The following is a 17,670-nucleotide window of genomic DNA, read 5'->3' on the forward strand; positions in this document are numbered from 1 at the left end:
CATGAACTTGCCAGAGCCACAGCCATCCGGTCGATTACTTGCAAGATGACAAACATTAAAATCTACATCTCAGGTTGTCATTTCTGTTGTCATCGGCAGCTGACGTTGCTAGGAAACAGACTGAGACCGTTGTCGACGCCGAATTAGTTAATCATAATAAAATACGCGAAATACCGTGAAGCTGCGGATTCACAAAAAAATGTTAAATAACGGTAGACTAGGCCTACCAAAGAACGAATGCGTCCACATCGCCCGATTGTATTTTTATACGTATTTTTACGAAGAAACAGGCCTAAGATATCCATACAGTTCAGTGGCTACCCCTCATAATCGCCTAACCTAGAAACGTGTGCAGTTTACAGGCACACATAAACTTCAATGATGAGAACTTATGTGTAGCCTATGCTTTAGCCATCACAAGACAATGGCTATCACTGAAAATGGCCTGCCGGATGTAACAGACACAACACCTCCTTACCTCCCCCCAAAACCCCTGATCAGTATTATCAAAAACAGCATATTGCTGATAGTGGCAGGTTGGTTCAAAATGTATCCTGTACGGAGCCTCACCAACTGGTTCAGTGTGACTGTGTCCCCTTCCCGTGCCGCCTCCAGAAGCTGCTCCTCCATCTTCCTCTCCTCCGTCCTCTCTGCCGCTGGCCGCACAGACAAGAAGCTCATAATGGTGAACAATTCACACAGAAAACGACACATTCAGAGAATTAAGCCTACACACCACACCCACAGATTATTATTATAATAATAATAATAATAATAATGATGATGATGATGATGACACTCCAGGCATTACACAATCATGACAATAGCCAAGCAGTCAATTCTACAGTAGCCTACTAACTTACAAGATCGGACCAGGTGTGGTACCAAGCTAATCATTCAAGATTACTGGGCTAGGGGTGAAACATACAAAAAGAAAACAAAATCAAGAACAAGAAAAAGAACTGTAGGAAACCTGGGCTACACAGAAATACACTGATAACCAACAAAAGACCTGCACATAACTGACACGGACAGACTTATTTAAATGACTTATTACAACAGCAGGTCTGTTGTAAAATCATGCTAGGGGTGTCAACCATATCTTACAGGTACGTCACCATGCATGTGAATATTCTTTGGATAAACGTTGTGAAATCGTAGACTAATGCTACTTTTACCTACAGAGTTATGTAAACATGAATGCAGTAAGCTTTAAGGAACCAAGCCTCTACTGCTTGGTTCGCTACTGCTCTAGACATGGCTGGGTACAGACATAACCCTCATACACATAACAGGCATGAAAATATGGTTGATCCTGGTGAAGGCTGTGGTTCTCTGCACCATTATATACTGTAAATAGCACATAAACCGCACTGAATGCAGTCTTTCATGCAACTGTCAGTAAAATATATATATTTTTAAAAATCAAGTTTATACAGACAAGGTATTCATTACATAATCATACGTTTATTTAAGAGAATCATTATATCTGGGGGTCACATACTGATGACGTGAAAAAGAAAACAATGGTAGAGCGCAGTGTCAATAATTTTCCAGCACATTTCTTATCATAGAAAATGTAATTTTGTAGCTTACCTTGTAACATGGTTTTAATTTCATCAACTTCAGTAACGTCTTTGGGAATCTGCGCTGTCCCATTAATGACAGTGGCACACGCACCATACTGTAACAGTAACATGACAACTTCCTAAAAAAGATGAAAATGGAACACAAAATTGGGATCAATTTAAACAAATTTGAAGAGACAATACAACAACGAGCAATAAATGGAAGTGTAGCAGTGGTAACAAAACATGGCACATAACATAAACATAAAACAGTTTCCTTGAGCAAAATAACCAGAATAGCCCTCTTCTACACAAACATGAAGAGGCTTAACAACAATGAACATTTCATCCTAGTATTGGTCACTGATCCGCTATGGCTGGGATATCCAATCTTCATCCTGGAACACCACCAAAATCCATAAACACAGATGCACTATTGGTGAAAATGATGACATTAATGAGGGTCTAACTAAGACAGGATGCATCATAGAAGAATACCGTAAATGCACAGTACAGACTACAGACAGTGGGAAAGATCAGAAATAAACACTGTCAGGCCTGGAGCTGCTCAGCTGGTAAGGGTGCCGTGTCCAAACATACCCTCCTCCCAGTGAAGGCCGCTTTATGCAGAGGAGTGTCCCCCATGTTGTTAGGCAAATTCATATCAGCTCCCGCCTGCACACAATAACCACAGACAGGTGAGTGGGACATGTAACAGCTGTTCCTTTGGGTAGTGGTGATCGTTCTCAAGATTCTCACATTTACCTTCAGCAGCTCCTCCACCACATCTCTGTGTCCAAAGTAACAGGCCAGGTGGAGGGGTGTCCATCCAAAATTACTCTTGCTTTTACCTGGGATGTAGGACAATTTTGAATGAAAATCATGTTCAATGTAAAACTCCAAAAACATTATCAATAAAGAAGATACTTATAAGAGGGCCTTACCCATAGATTTTGAGCCCATAGATCATACAGATGGACCCAGTTTGCATCAAAGATTACATTTCACCACTGATCTTATCCAATATTACAGTGTGACATTATATCACACTGTAGTTGAGGCTCATCTTGGCTCCAAACACAAAAAATGTTACTTTTAATCTAACAGAATACATGACATCCCTTTTGAAGTCATAAAAAGTCTGTTATAGTTGAATTATTACGAAACATATTACTGTGTATTATCATTTTTCTGTCCAATCAATTTTAAGTGTGGCATTTCAATTTATAAGTCTATGTGGAATGCAGGTTTTGTTTGGACCTTGAGGAGACTCTTGTTATAATTTGTCCATGGACTTAAATTGGAGAAACATGTGGCCATGTTGTGTGGTCACTTGTGGTTACCTTTGCAGTTAATATTGATTCTGGTTCTGGTCAGCAGCTTCTGAATGCCCTGGAGGTTTCCATTCCTGGCATTGCGAAGAAATTGCTCTTCGGGGTCAAGACCCTCCATTATTTCCTCCCTGAAAAGAAGACGGGGTTGTCGTACTGGTTCCCTGAGACCATTACAGTGCATTTCCCACCCACATGCTAAAATAAAAGAGAATCTGCACACAAATGGCTCATTCTTAAAAAAACAGCAATTATGCCATTAGTGTCATTCAGCTAGTTGAGCTAACATTCTCCAATCTCAGTTCATCAACACATGAACCAAAATAGTTGTGTATTTTTCTATGCCAATGTAAAGGATATATGGAAATGAATTCAAATTTAATTTTTTTTTTTATAAGCCCATGCAAAAAGAAGGATGGAGGCATCAGATGCTACACTGAGCATACGGCCACAGGTATGTTAAAATATGTTGTAAAAAGGCCTCTTTCCCACTCTCAGCTGACTTTTGAGGGGAAAATGTTTTATATGTCAGGGAAATAGACAAACAGGTCTGTCTCACATTCCTACTGGTCGATAAAGCGGTCTGTCCCGGTGAACATGATCAGCCTCAAGCTTTATTCAAATACCTGAGGGTATTCTGCCTTTTACACAGTGGAAACTACACCATTTGTATTGTTTGTATGCAGGTTTAACACATCTAGCTATGTAATCTCTACACACCTTTCACTGGGAACTCAACACACCCATCTTTGTAACTCCCAGCCAATCAACTTTGATGTGGTCAAGAATTCCCAAAATTCACAGCAGAAAGCATTAAAAAGGCATGAAATTTTCCCAACACAATCAATACACAATTCAATAAAATTGCAGATAACTCCAAAAGAGCACAACTAAATCCTGTATACCAGCAATACAGTTTTGCAATGGACTTGCACCTAAGAAAAAAATTTGCCTTGAGTTTTCATGTATTACTAGGTGAAAATCTGAAATATTTCATCCTACATGACAAGCCACATCATAAACAAAGTTTTCAAAATGTGAAGTCTGCCTATATATACAGTGTACCTCTAATGTTTTTTCCAGTTAGTATTAGCGGTAGGCCACAGTTTACAGGCTGCTAGTTGCTTAATTACTGCATTGAAGCTTCAAGCTGTCAAAATGTCAAGATCACTTGACCTCGGCTTGTCATGCGCTTCCCCACAAACCTTTCCGAAAGGTTTCCTGTATATTGCAGCAACAGAATCAAGACAACTCAAGACATGACCTGCGTATAAGTAAACACCACTGCAGATGCCAGAGCCTAAGTTGAGGCAGCTTTAAGACATCTACAAATGTCTGTAAAATAAACAAGAACAGATGCATTCCAAAATCAATCGGTTGGTTTCCGTGCAATCATTGCTTTAACAGTGTTGTTACAGATACCAAGAATACTTTAATTCTAGAACAGAGTTTTTTAATTGGCCCAATAATAAAGCTCAGCAATAAACTCATATAAAACATTCATTGATGGTGAAAAAATCGATTTACGTCACACTAATTAATTATAATAATTTTCTTTCTTGGTTGATAAAAATTAGTTGAAGGTATTTGTCTTGTGACTTCTCTGATATCTGCCAAGTTCTGAGAAAGTATAAACCATTTCCTTGACGGAAAACGTGTCACATGATGTACTACAAATATTGTATGGCAAACCTTTACAAAATGTGCTGAGGCACATTAAAAGGAAAAAAAAAATCGTACTAAAAGATCGCACACATGTTCATGGGGCATAAGAAAAATGGTTCTAAGAATCCAAATGATTAATTTTCATATAGCTATTTCCTATTTCATATTTGTACACACAAATGAAACTACTTTGTTAAGGCAAATCCTAAACTAGACTGGAACAGAGAACATGTTTTAATACAACTATCGGGCATGTTTTTGTTTTTTAATATCAGAACAAAACTGTGATCATAACAAAAATCTTTCAACACTCTAAGTGATTTTGGTCATATGAAGCAGATTCGAAATACCTTTTTTAAACCTTGCTTACAAAAATAAAGCTTAACTCAGCCAGTGAAACAGGTCTGGGAAGTAGGTAATTTAAAAGACAACTTGGGAGATGCAATCCAGTAAAATTTCAAGTAGCTACAGGTAGTTGAGGGTAAGGGCCCGTTTTATGGAAATGAGTTTATAATCGAATCAAGATTACTTCATTGACAGTTTTGGCAGTGCAAAACAGCCTACAAACGTATGCAAAAACACGCGTCTAAATGCACCGATAGAATCTTCGCAGGTTAACTGAAATGTTAAGGGAAACCTGAAGTTTGATAAAAAAAATAACCTATTCGAGTAGGGTGCAACAGATCTGTAACAGTGTGGCACCATAAGATCATTCATTTTTGAAATGTAGGAAACCTTGAAGTTTGATAAAAATCTGACGATAGGGCACGATCTGAACATGTGGAACATAAGTTGCCCGTTCTAATAAGGCTAGTTATGTGTGCTATGTGAAATGTACATACTGCCGTGAAAAAATTGCAGACTACTAATGCGACAAAGTAGATATCGGTCGAATTACTTATACCATGCATTTCACGTTTAGTTTTGTTACAGACAATAACACACCCACTTAGAATATCGGGCGAAAGAACACTGCAGTAGGCTACTAAGAAACAGTATGACGCAAATACGGCAACTTGCAAATTAGTGAACAAATTTGTACAGTAGCTACTTACCGTTTAGTATTTTTTCATATCAGTTTTTTCATATCTGCTACACAAAATATGATATTGCTTGAGTTGCCCTCTTTTAAAAAAATAAAATAATAAAAGAACACCGCCCGATATTACTTGGGACCGTGAAACATACTACTTTTTCGTGATCGAAAGTTTGACGTACAGCAAAAAAGTGGTTTTCTCTGAACTTACGAGCTCTGTTACAGCAGCATGTGATTCACTAAGCCTTTTGACTCTTCCTGTTTATAAAAAAAATGGACGCGCATGCGAATGGATTGTTTGCTAATAGGCTACAAAGTTGTTTTACATTCACATTGCATGGATGTTCAACACCAGAACGACTGGCTAGTTCCCCAGAGAAAACTAATTTTGCAACAACGATTGCACCACCCCAAATACACACGTTCACACACGCCCCAGCAGAATCAGTTGACGTTACGTGTGAATTTAGGAGAAATCAGCTGTTCCCGAGCACGCGCACAAGCACTGCACAATCGGGTACACAAGCAAAGCTTCAAAATTTTTCATTATTTAAAAAAAAAAAAAAATCGGAAATACTAGTTTTTCAAATTCACAAATACGATAGCTCAATTTTTAAAATAAACTTTTATTCAGATAGCCTAGTTATTAACTCCACCTAAAAGCAGCTATTGCATCTCTTTGGTTATGAACTAGCACTAACGTCGTACAATACGCTACAGTTACTAACTGTAACTTGAGAAATTAAAGCTGTCATTTTTCGAGAAACGATCTCCGCAAACCTTACAATGAATTGAAAAATACCCATAATTTTAAACGTTTCTGGGATTTCGGATTGTCAATTTGCTCCGGAAGTAAAACATACCCGTTCACACGCAAGTTTGCGCTCGCTGTCGGACAATGCGTCCGGCCGTGCGCTCTTAATCGAATTTACACGTGGAACTTTATTTTTTTGTCTTTTTTTTTTTATTTTTTTCATACAAACTAAAAGGAAAATCAATTATCCTAAGCGACTCATCTCCCGAATTGACGTCAGGTCAGACAGCATGCAATGCAATTCTCTCTTGGTTGGATCGCGTGAACCATTGAAAACGCGTTGCCACCGTATCTATAAAATATTTACTTTTTAAACTTTAGTATTTAGCTGGCCAGTGATGAATGGCTACCACTGCAGAGAATGTTGGAGATATTCAGGCTCAGGTACGCATCGTTGATTTGATGGCTGTTTATGTTTATTATATAGCCGATTTATGTTGCTTTTAAATTTAGTTTTGAAACTTTTTTTCTGAGTCGCTTTGACTTAATAGAGAGGGTAGCAGTACACATATATATATATATATATATATATATATATATATATATATATATATAAGCATTTGGAAATGTGATTACTGTATACTTCACCTTCCTACCCTTTCTAGATTGATGAGATTGAAGCGCTTTCTTCTATCTATGGGGACGACTGGTGCGTGATTGACGAAGCATCGAGAATATTCTGTATTAAGATCTCAGATGACACCGATCTGTCAAAATGGACCATATGTTTGCAGGTAAGAATGTGGATCTTAAATCGACCTGCTCGGTTGTTTCATGTTTGCTAATTATGTCTCTTTAAAACAGGTAATTCTTCCCCACGATTACCCAAGTGAAGCACCGCCCATTTACCAACTTAAGTAAGTACTTTACAGTATTTGTGGTTATTTTTATTGGTTAATAATAGTTGTGTTTGTATGCAAGACTGTTTATATTCCTCTTATGTAATGTAAAAATGTAATGGACTTTAGACCTGTCCTTCATCATTGGGCTTGTTTCGCCATCTCGGGCCAGAAACTTCACTTCAGGCCAAGTGTATTTGACAGCAAGTTACTATTCGTCGAAGAAATTAAATTAATAATGTTAGAGAATTTGTCACAAACTAAATGCAGTACTAGTGGTATTTACCGAACGGCTTTAATTGTGTAACAAATGTATTGAACATCAACCACCCTGCAATTGTCAAGACCGTATGGCTTTATTCTAGCAATTGAAAAGTGAAGCTGCACTTAAAATTGGGAGTAGATGCTATGTTATCAGCCTCTCAATGCATTTTTTTCTACTGCTTGTGCTTGCTTTTGAAACACTGAATACACTATCGACACTGGTTGTATTATGGCCCAACGTAAATGAACAAGTTCGATGAGAATGCTGTGTTCATCATATTAATTTTATCTACTGTATAATTATTTCATTTTAATGAATACAGCTGTATTTCTGTACACCTGTAAAAAATGGCATTATACTATATGTTTTATACCACATGTCATTTTTGGATGATTTCATACTGGTGCTATTATTAGCGGTCCAGCAGCTAAGCTGGTGGAACCCTATTGTATCTGTTAGGGTTATTATTATTATTATTATTATTATTATTATTATTATTATTATTATTTCAGTTTGTTTTGCTTATTACATTGATGTGAACTTATCACTTCATTAAGTTTTTGCTTCAAGGGAAGCTTGTGTGTTTTTTTAAAACATGTCTGCATAAAACTGGGGTAACTGTGAAGTCTTGTGAAGTCTTGTAGATATAGTTAGGGGTTTATAAAAGTGTGTTAGTTTTGAATGTGTGCTGAATGTTTGAAAGCACAAGCAAGAGGGAAAACTAAAAGAATGTGTTTTAGTGGGGAGAGAATTGTTTCTATTGATTCGATTAATACAAGTTAGTGATTGACAGGGCATTGTATCTCCACTCATGATAAGGTTCACAAAGCCACTCATCAACACTTGATTGCTTTGTTAGCTTCACGGCTAAGGGTATTTATGACACATCGCTAAATGGAACCACTATCAAATGAAAGCACATTAAACAATGACTGGGTCCTTTTTTCTGAGAAGTCATTTTGGGTTCTTCCATTAATGCAATCAATGCTGTTGACCTGACTTCAGTTTGATTGGTGTTTTCATTTCTTTTCACTTAATCAAGAGTGCTGCTCGCAGCTCAGTACTTGTGGCAATTGTACTAAATGGCACGTGTGGTGGCACAGGGTTCTTTTGGGCTCATATCAGGTGGGCAGGTTGGCCATTCCATCAGGAGCAGCATGTCTCTTACCAAGAAAGTGACTGGTTTGTGTGACTGGTGTCAGTCGCAATGTTATACGTGGCTGGTGGGGACATTGTGAATTTAGCATTGGGCAGTCAATGAGCCATTAATTCTCACTGAGTATGATCTTAATCTGTATTGTATTGCAACTAATGTCATTGCAATTCCAGCGTGTGCAAGGCAACATAGATTGTAACTCCTATTGCTGTGTCTATACAGCCATAGAATAAATAGACCATAGAGTTAGAATAAATGGAGCAGTTTACCCCCAGGCTGCGCAGCGGAGGATATAGCCGGATTCTTCCTGAGGTTTCTTCCCATCTGGGACTTTTTGCTGGCCACTGGGGAGGTTTTTTTTTTTTTTTTACCTCATGTGCTTGCTATTTGGGGGTTCAGGCCTGGTTTTTGCTGTTTTTATGTTACTCTGTAAAGCATCTTTGTGATAGAAAATATTTTTATTTGTATAGCACTGTAAAAGGTGCTATACAAATAAATTTGATTTGATTAACCAGGGTGCACAATGTTGTTTCCGTCGCTGCATTGGAATACGTTTTTGCCTAGGCATGCCACTTGCCTCTGTGCCAGCCAATCAGTGGCATCCCAGCATGTGTATGGTAGGCTCTGATGCCTGGATCCAAATGCCACAGGCACATGCCTACGTGTGTGACCAGGGCCGATTCAAGGGCAGTCACCTAGCGCACCACCCGAGTTGGGGGGGGGGCGGGAAGAAGCTCATGTGTTGTATCCATGATATCCCCCCCCCTCCCCATTCGCAAAAAAAGGATGCAAGAACATGTGTGTGAATGTAATTAAATGATTGTCACACCCCAGCGTGACACCCCTGGGAGGGAGATGCGGTCGTTCCAGGAAACACCGTTGGTTGCCGTATGGACCGAGACCAATCCACTTCTCCGGCACTCCGAATGCCACAATGATATACTAAAAAATAGGATGCCTTATCTGTAAAAGGGCAGATTGCTTCCAAGGACGTCGATGCCTTAGCTATCTTCTGAAATTGAATTTATGAAAATACAATTGCATTTCTTCCCCTCCAGTGCTACATGGCTGAGAGGATCAAAGAGAACAGAGCTGTCCAACAGCCTTGAAGAGATATATGTGTAAGTTTGTCATCTAATATAGACATGGAAATTGTATTTTTCCATTTTATTTTATGTCCAGTATCTTACTAAACAATTAAATAGACCATGCAGATTTTATCAACATTTAATTAATCAAAATATTTCAGTTTTCACATTCATGCAAACATGCAGGAGTTGGCTATTTATTGAGCTAATTTTAATCATTCATCCCTGGGCAAGATAAAATTGTTTGCGTGCTTGTACTGCATTATTGTTTTTTAGTTGAATGTTCATATACTGTCGCCAGATGTTCTGTAGTGACGTTTATGCTGATATCGATTTCATACAGCAGTTTCTGTTCTTGTCAAATGTCTTACTATTTTGGAAATCTTGTGAAGGATTTCTAACAAATAAATGTGCAGTGGTGGCATTCATTTTTCTGTTCATATATTTATTTATTAGAAGTGCATGGCAGGAGGGTGGCTGAAAGTGTTTACATAAAAAGTTTTCATTATTATTTTTTGACATCCTCCATTTTCCCATTGGACGAGGCGTCCTAATTTGAAATAGCGTGTGCTGCCTTGTTCCACAGCATTTTGTCCTGGTACAGGTTTACTCCTCAGGGAGCATTCATTCAGGTTTGCAGACTGGCGAATGAGCAGCCTGCCTTTCTCTTCCTATCAGGCAAAACGCTGGCGAAAGCATCCTCTACCTATGGATAGAGAGGATCCGTGAGTTCCTCCTGGAGAAGTCCCAACTGAATGACTCAGGTGAGATTTAAAGAAGTTAAATTCAATACAGTTTCACATCTTCACGCTAATTATGTCTTGAGTAATGCCCAGCGGAAGGGAGCCCAAGGCCCTCTCATCGTATATTACGTTCCTTATCTTAAAATGGATGAACAGGAGCATGGGTGGATAGCTCATCCCGTTGTGATAAGACTCTGGGTTTTGGTGTCTTGTATGTCCCATGGCCTGGTACTGAGTCTTGGCTGTCTCGGTGCCAGTGTACTTGGCTGCAGTTTTGCCCCGTAGGGCAGGTCTCCAGGATTTTCCTCATGCCATAATGTTTTCCCTGCATCTGCTATGTATGATGGTTCACTCTTTCGGCACAGTGATGGTAGAACTCAGCCGGCGGACTGCGGATTGAAAATGACCTAATTTGTTGAAGGAGAATCCAGTGATGGGGTGGATTTATGAATATGGTTGGATATTTCGAATTTGGAGAAATTAAATTACTTTATCAGGATTAAAAATTGTTTGAATATTTGCATGTAATAAGCTACTCTTGAGACTGATGTAAGGGAATAAGTACATATATGGCAATTTAATATGACTTTGTCAAAATTAAAAATTGGTTGAATATCAAGACATACATTAAATTTAACAAGTTACAATAGGTTGCGGAAATGTTTTTTGTTGCAACTGTCCGGCCCCTGCATGTTCTGTGGTGTAACACATTGAAAAATGCTTCCTTTGTGCATTGTGGAATTACTTTCTCACACTAGATGGCAGTATTTCATTAAAACGTTGAAAAATGTAAATTCATTCACCTGTTGTATGTTTTAAACAAGTACGATAGGAGAATAGAGCACTAGAAGATGAGTATTCTTCCCTAAAAAACCACAGCTTATATGTTGTTACAGTACCATAAGCATTAATATTCTTTTGTTTATCACTGTGATTGATGAATAGGTGATGAATAGGTGCGCTTTTCTGAAAAACTAATTCTGACATGAGCATTGTTGCGACACTGTAATTTCGAGTCTGTGTAGAACACTCATACTGTATCTTCCAATTATTCTCCCTTGTCCTTTGTGAGAAGCCAGAGAGCAGACTGAAAAGTATCCTTCCTTTCATCATAATGATAATTTAGGCAGAAATACCATGTCTGTGCCTCATTGATCTTCTCGCAGAGCCTTTGATACAGACCATGTAGTTGTCCTGATAAGCAATGCAAGCTTTACTGCTTTTTTGGACAAGACCCCTGCTGTATTCCATCCATTGTTTACCCGATGTTCGTGTATTTTTGTTTTTCAAATTTTTTTTTTTTATGGAGCAGTGGCTAATAAGTGGTTTAGGTTTAGGCCCTACGTGCTCATTTGACAACCGAAAATAATATCATAAATGTGAAGAAGACAGCATTACACAGCAAGAAGGTCTTTGGTTCGAATCCTGGCCGGGGCCTTTCTGTGTGGAGTTTGCATGTTCTCCCTGTGTCTGTGTGGGTTTCCTCCGGGTACTCCAGTTTCCTCCCGCAGTCCAAAGACACGCAGGTTCGGTTAACTGGAAACTTGAAATGGCCCATGGGTATGAGTGTGTGAGTGAATGGTGTGTCTGCCTTGTAGTGGAATGGTGAGCTGTCCAGGGTCTTGCCCAATGAATGCTGGGTTAGGCTCCAGCAGCTCCCGCGACCCTGACCAAGAATAAGCGGGAACAGATGATGAATAAATTAATCTGCTTTGCTGCCTAGCAATCCTTAGTTTTCTTAAGCTACAGTGCAGTAAAAAGTATCTGCCCCCTTCCTGATTTCCTCTATTATTGCATATTTGTCACACTGAATGGTTTCAGATCTTTAGACAAAATTTGATATTAGACAAAGAGGACCTGCGTAAATAAACACGAAACAAATTTCTTATTTACCTTTTTGTTTATTTAATGAAAAAGGTGTCCAATGCCCTGATGAAAGAGCAATTTCTCTCTTTTTCATGACACTATTACTAGATTCCTAATATTACTTCCCTAACTAGCTAGCCATATATCCAGGATAGGAATTGATGTGTAATAACTTATTACAAGTGAATATAATATCGCTAATGTTAGCTGATGTTTATATTATTGTTAAATCATAAATTAAACATTAAACCTTAATAAAATAAAAACACTTTTCAGACTGTGTTACTTCAGGATACATCAGATTATCAAATTTCAATAAAATGTATTTGCATAGCGCATTTTATGCAAATAATTTGTCACAGTACACTTCCCAATGTATATTGACCCTGATGGTATACAGAATGAAACCTTTGGAGGAACCAGACTGAATGAGGGAGCCCATTCCACTCTTGCCAGCTTGGAGTGTGGGTGCGCAGAAATGATGGCACGGTCAGTTCAGGACAGGCTGCATGAAGCATCTGGAGCTGGCAGTCCTGGGTGGAGCTGAGGAGGGGCGGGTGGGAGACAGCTGGCTCAGGAGTGACTCGGAAAACGGCTCAGGAAGCAGGGGCCACGGTGGCGGGAGTAGGGAACAAGGACTGGGTGTTAGCAAAGAGCTGCGGGTAGAGAACAAAGATGCAGAGTGGAAATGACTGCAGATCCTTGCCAGGACTTTCCTTTGGCATGAGAAGGGACAAAAAACCTACCCACTGCGCAAGAAAGCTAACCCAACCCCCTAGACACCTATCCACCCTCAAAGAAAGTTACCCATCCCCCTAGAAACCTCCATAGAAACCTACCCACCTCCCTAGAAACCTCTCTAGAAACCTCTCTAGAAACCTACACCGCCCCCCCAAGAAACCTCCTTAGAAACCAACCCCCCACCCCCTAGAAACCTCCATAGAAATCTACCCACCCCCCAAGAAACCTACCCACCAACCCACCCCCAGGAGGAAACCTACCCACCCTCCAAGACCATGCATTTAAAATAATAAAATAAGGGTCACAGCCATTGATAGGTGACAGAAAATAAAGTTTGTCTCCCCATAGTGCACTATACCTGCAAGCTTCTCCAGCTCTGTGTCTAGATTTTAACTGATTATAGGTTTCACTTGAAGCGACTTAAACATTGAGGCTGTTTCAGATTCTATTGCAGGTTTCGGAAGATTATTGCACAGTTGGTGATCTCTCTAAAAAAAAAAAAAAAGGCTCTATCATCTGTTAAACTACCAATTCTTGGTACAGCTAGATAACCTGAATCTTAAGAACAAAGTAACCCTGTCAACTTGTAAGGTAGAAGCATATCTTGACAGAGATACCAGTGCTAGTATATGTAAAACTTGAAAGTAAAACCTTTCGGTCAGTGCAATACTCATCTAGTGCAAGGATATTAACAGTGGGGTAATATGGTTATGATTCTTTTTTTTCTAGTCAGAATATGAGCAGCTGCGTTTTGAACTCGCTGGAGGTTCTTTAGTATTATACTAATATTGGATGTATTAGAGCAGCCAGATTACAGGGCTTTACATTAATCGAGCCTGGACAGGAAAAAAAAAGCATTCGACAATTTCTCTGCATCCTGTGATGATGAAGTGCCCGATGTTAGCAATATTCTACAAGTTGAGTAATGTTTTTAACACGAACATCAAGAGTAAGACCAGGGGCAGTGGTAACGCCAAGATCTTTTGCAGCAACGTTTGGTCCATTTAAGCAATCGTCAACGTTTAAGGAAAGATTCTTCAAAATCTTTTTTTCTCAGTCATCAATAATGTGCTGTCTCTGAGTTAACGGAGTGCGCGCTAAAGAGTTAATTTACATTCAAAAGTTTGGACTTGAGAATGCAATAAAAGGAGCTTGAAAAATGCAGCTCAATAAATCTCAGACATCCTAGAATAGTAAATCATATACTGCAGTTTATTGAGAAGGTTAGCTGCATGATGAGTACTGGCTCTCCTGATTCCTGTCGTGGAGGTGTGCCTCTCTCCATATAGTGTACACAATGGGTGATGCATATTTAAACTTGACTGGGGATGCTGGCTTGTGCTACATTTCAGGGACACTGAACCCTAAGGATGGGATTAGCACTGCTCATAAAGTCATTAAAAATACCAAAAGCACTGGTAATGCCACACAAACCTGTAGTATCCCCTGTTTATGAATTTTAAAAGCTGTTCTGTGAGAGTTTCAAGCTTTATCATTAAAGAGAGAAGACTTCCACTAAATAACTCCCTGTGAATCTTCGTGAATTAAAAAAAACATGCTTTTCAGGGTCAAAATTTAATAGTATGTTTAAAAATATTGAGCATATAATCAAATACTCACATGCTTAATGTTCTTGGGTGAGACACACATTTTGAGGATTGCAGAACCTCATTGAAAATCCTTGATCTATTTAAGCCATGAGAGCCATCACTCATCAAGAAACCACATACTGTGATACGGTAATAGAACTGGAGTGTTAGACTGTCTTGTAACAGTAGCACAGAATAATTGATCACACTAGGAGGCAGACATCTCATCATTTATCATATATTGGGTAACTTCCATAAGTAAATTTCACCAATTTGTTAGAGGTTTCTGCGCAGAAGAAAATTAATCCTGTCTGTCTCAGTAATTTCTGGCTAGTTTCTTGAAAAGGCTTAGAAAACAATCCACTGATCTGTCTAGACAGCTCTCTCACAGGCCTATGAGTACTCTGAACCACCATTTGCTTTTGTTCTTTTAAAATTGGCTGTTTGAGCTTATAACAGTTCACATTGTTTTGTCGGACCTGTTTAGACTGCCCCAGTGCCTGATGGGAATATGCAAGCAGGCATTGTGCAGTTTGGCTCGCGGAAGGTTCTCTCCTCATTCTTTAGACTTATCATTGCCTGCTGTTCTTTTGGTGCCAGTGTTTTGGCCTTCAAGGCTCATTATACTGTATGGCGCCCTCCCTGAAGTCCCTCAATTCATAACCCGTAATTCAACCTGATATTTACCATCAAAAAGGAGAATATGATTTTTCCCCTTCTGAGGGAATCTAACGTGGGGCTGTGGGATTTGATTAGCTTGGAAATAGGTGGAAATGTCAAATTGCAAAACCGCATAACAGAAATTCCTCCTGTCCAAAATCCCTTCAATGGAATTGCAGTAATTTTAACAAAGAACATTTAGGCCTTAACATTTTTTTGTTTATTGTTAACAAAAGTCTCCCTTTGACAGCTCTCTGATCACAAGAATTGATCAACAAATGAAGTGAGAGTTATTGCCTTGGAAACCAAATTGTATGCACGAAAAATAAAAACACAAAGCTGATGGTTTGGCTAGAATATTGGGGACAGTGCTTAGAAGAAAATCAACTACATTTATAGTGAATCCATATCATTGTATTGCTTTTTTGTTGGACTGACCCCAATCTAAAGCTGAAATAGGCTTTGGATTGGGAGTGAATGTAGGCTGTGGCCATGCTTTAGCACTGGTAGGACTCCCTATACATCAGTGTGTAGTCCTCAAATGACAAGGTAATGGAAGGGAACTGAAGCAACAAAAAGAGAGATAGCAGGAGAGCAGTCAAGAGAAATAGAAATGTATTTGTTTTATATATTATGACTTTGTGTGTGTGTGTGTGTGTTTAGTATTTTTTTTGTTTTCACTTGTTTTGCGCACCGGAGGGTAGTCAAGGAGATGCCACAGGTGCTTAACGAGTAAACAACTGAATAGGAAATGTTCTATACTTTAGAATCATATTTTAAAAAGTCTGAAGTTCTGTCGGATAAATAATGTTGGCTCTTGTTTATACAGCCGGTATATTTGGACCTGTTAATATGGAACTTGTTTTGTGTGTTTACCAGCACAACTGCCTTTGTTATTTTAGTGTTTCAGGCTGTGGTTTTTATTATCTTTTTCTTTCCTTAATTCCTTGCTGCTTCTCCCTTGCATTTTGCAAATAACGTGTCTCTTGATGACTTACTATTTATGTTTGTTTGGAAGAGAGCGCTTCTCTTTGACTGCTACTATCCAGGGAGGGCTACAGAACCTAGCAGCAGCCTCACGCACAGGCACGCAACTTAAAAATGAAATTGAATATGAGTGCCAGTCTACAACAGAGAAAATATATCACCCTGGAAACAGAGCAGCAGTTCTTTTAATTTCCCATAGCAGCACAGTTAACTGTGGTAGCGCGGTAGCCTACAGACATTACCAGTGTTGGACAATGCACAGTTTGCTATTCAATTGTCTGTGCACGGAGCTCAAGGCCATTTGGAGCAAAGACAAATGTGCCTCTGTGTGGGCCCCTATATACATGGGCTCTGTGCCCTGTGCACATCAGCATGTCCTTTGCTGGTCAGGACCCTGGAGAGCACCCTGGAGTGCGGGACGGAGTCTGCTTCCTCCACTGAACTGTATAAGAACCTCCTCTCACCTTCAATCGCTTACTGCCGCTATGGAGCCAGAATGGGTTATAGGAGTAGCTTTCCCTCACTCTGCTCCTGGTACGCTGTCCCTTCAGCACCTCAGGCATTTCAGCAACCTGGGAGAGCTGCAGGACCATGGAGAGCGTAATCACCATGCTCTACAAAAGGCTTTGCTCCTAGCCCGAAAGAGAGTCACTTTTTCTCACCCCCTGAACACAGCACACGTCTGGTTTTGTTACTTCTCAGATGTTTTTGTTATTTGGTCACCACAAGAGCAATTTTTTTTTTCCTTTGTGCTATGTCTCTTTGTTAGCGGTGGCAGTTGTTCTGTTCTCATTTTGTGAATGTCCTTCCTTTGCTTTCCTGAAAAGTGGCTAATTACAGAGGACCAGCCAAGCCTTTCTGTTGAGTTTGTCTTGCCACAGTGACCCAGCACTGCTTTACTATGTATGTGAAGAATGTGAATACTGCTGAACGCAAGTGTTATTGCCCGCTAAAACTCCACATTTATCCTACATTATGATATTTTTTTTGTATTTTGTATTTACTATTTGTGATGTCAATCATCAGTTAAATCAGGGTGTTTGCTAAACACCATGCAACATTGTACTAATCTAGCATTGTGCAATTAAGCATCTGCTTGAAATGAATGCGCCGTGTATTTCCATAACATTGGTATGGTGCAATTAAACAAGTGCTTTTCATCTCATGGTCTCATTATGATGCTGTCAAATAGAACAGCTCAGGATCATTGTGTTGCCTCCAGATAGGAATTGCAAATGTGGTCCGTAATCACTGCCAGCCTGTTACAGGGGTAGTACTAATCGATTGCATTGTATAGCATCTTTCACCTTGGGGCGTAATGA

General features: G+C 39.3%; 2 protein-coding genes across 9 annotated transcripts in view; one reads left to right on the forward strand and one right to left on the reverse strand.

Moving 5' to 3' along the window:
* The window catches only part of osbpl1a (oxysterol binding protein-like 1A), a 39,780-nt gene extending 33,209 nt beyond the window's left edge, over nucleotides 1-6,571 (reverse strand). For 4 of the 6 annotated variants that reach the window (XM_064332419.1, XM_064332416.1, XM_064332417.1 and 1 more), the window contains exons 1-6: nucleotides 5,620-6,021; nucleotides 2,912-3,030; nucleotides 2,334-2,419; nucleotides 2,169-2,243; nucleotides 1,597-1,708; nucleotides 571-656 (exon numbers count right to left, since the gene is read on the reverse strand). In XM_064332419.1, the coding sequence (XP_064188489.1) occupies nucleotides 571-656; nucleotides 1,597-1,708; nucleotides 2,169-2,243; nucleotides 2,334-2,419; nucleotides 2,912-3,020 (468 nt within the window). In that variant the 5' untranslated portion in view covers nucleotides 3,021-3,030; nucleotides 5,620-6,021. Of the gene's footprint in view, nucleotides 1-570; nucleotides 657-863; nucleotides 912-1,596; nucleotides 1,709-2,168; nucleotides 2,244-2,333; nucleotides 2,420-2,911; nucleotides 3,031-5,619; nucleotides 6,022-6,463 lie in introns of those variants that run through there. The other 2 variants (XM_064332415.1, XM_064332418.1) reach the window with 2 other exon arrangements.
* impact (impact RWD domain protein) overlaps nucleotides 6,487-17,670 on the forward strand; it is a 55,257-nt gene continuing 44,073 nt past the window's right edge. For 2 of the 3 annotated variants that reach the window (XR_010329581.1, XM_064332421.1), the window contains exons 1-5: nucleotides 6,487-6,798; nucleotides 7,020-7,148; nucleotides 7,219-7,271; nucleotides 9,733-9,795; nucleotides 10,441-10,526. Coding sequence is in view for 2 of the 3 variants with exons in the window: in XM_064332421.1 (XP_064188491.1) it covers nucleotides 6,757-6,798; nucleotides 7,020-7,148; nucleotides 7,219-7,271; nucleotides 9,733-9,795; nucleotides 10,441-10,526 (373 nt within the window). In the remaining variant the exon portion in view is untranslated. The remainder of the gene's footprint in view (nucleotides 6,799-7,019; nucleotides 7,149-7,218; nucleotides 7,272-9,732; nucleotides 9,796-10,440; nucleotides 10,527-17,670) is intronic. The other variant, XM_064332420.1, reaches the window with a different exon arrangement.

Source organism: Anguilla rostrata, chromosome 4 (genome assembly GCF_018555375.3).
Source record: "Anguilla rostrata isolate EN2019 chromosome 4, ASM1855537v3, whole genome shotgun sequence".
Lineage (NCBI taxonomy): Eukaryota > Metazoa > Chordata > Actinopteri > Anguilliformes > Anguillidae > Anguilla > Anguilla rostrata.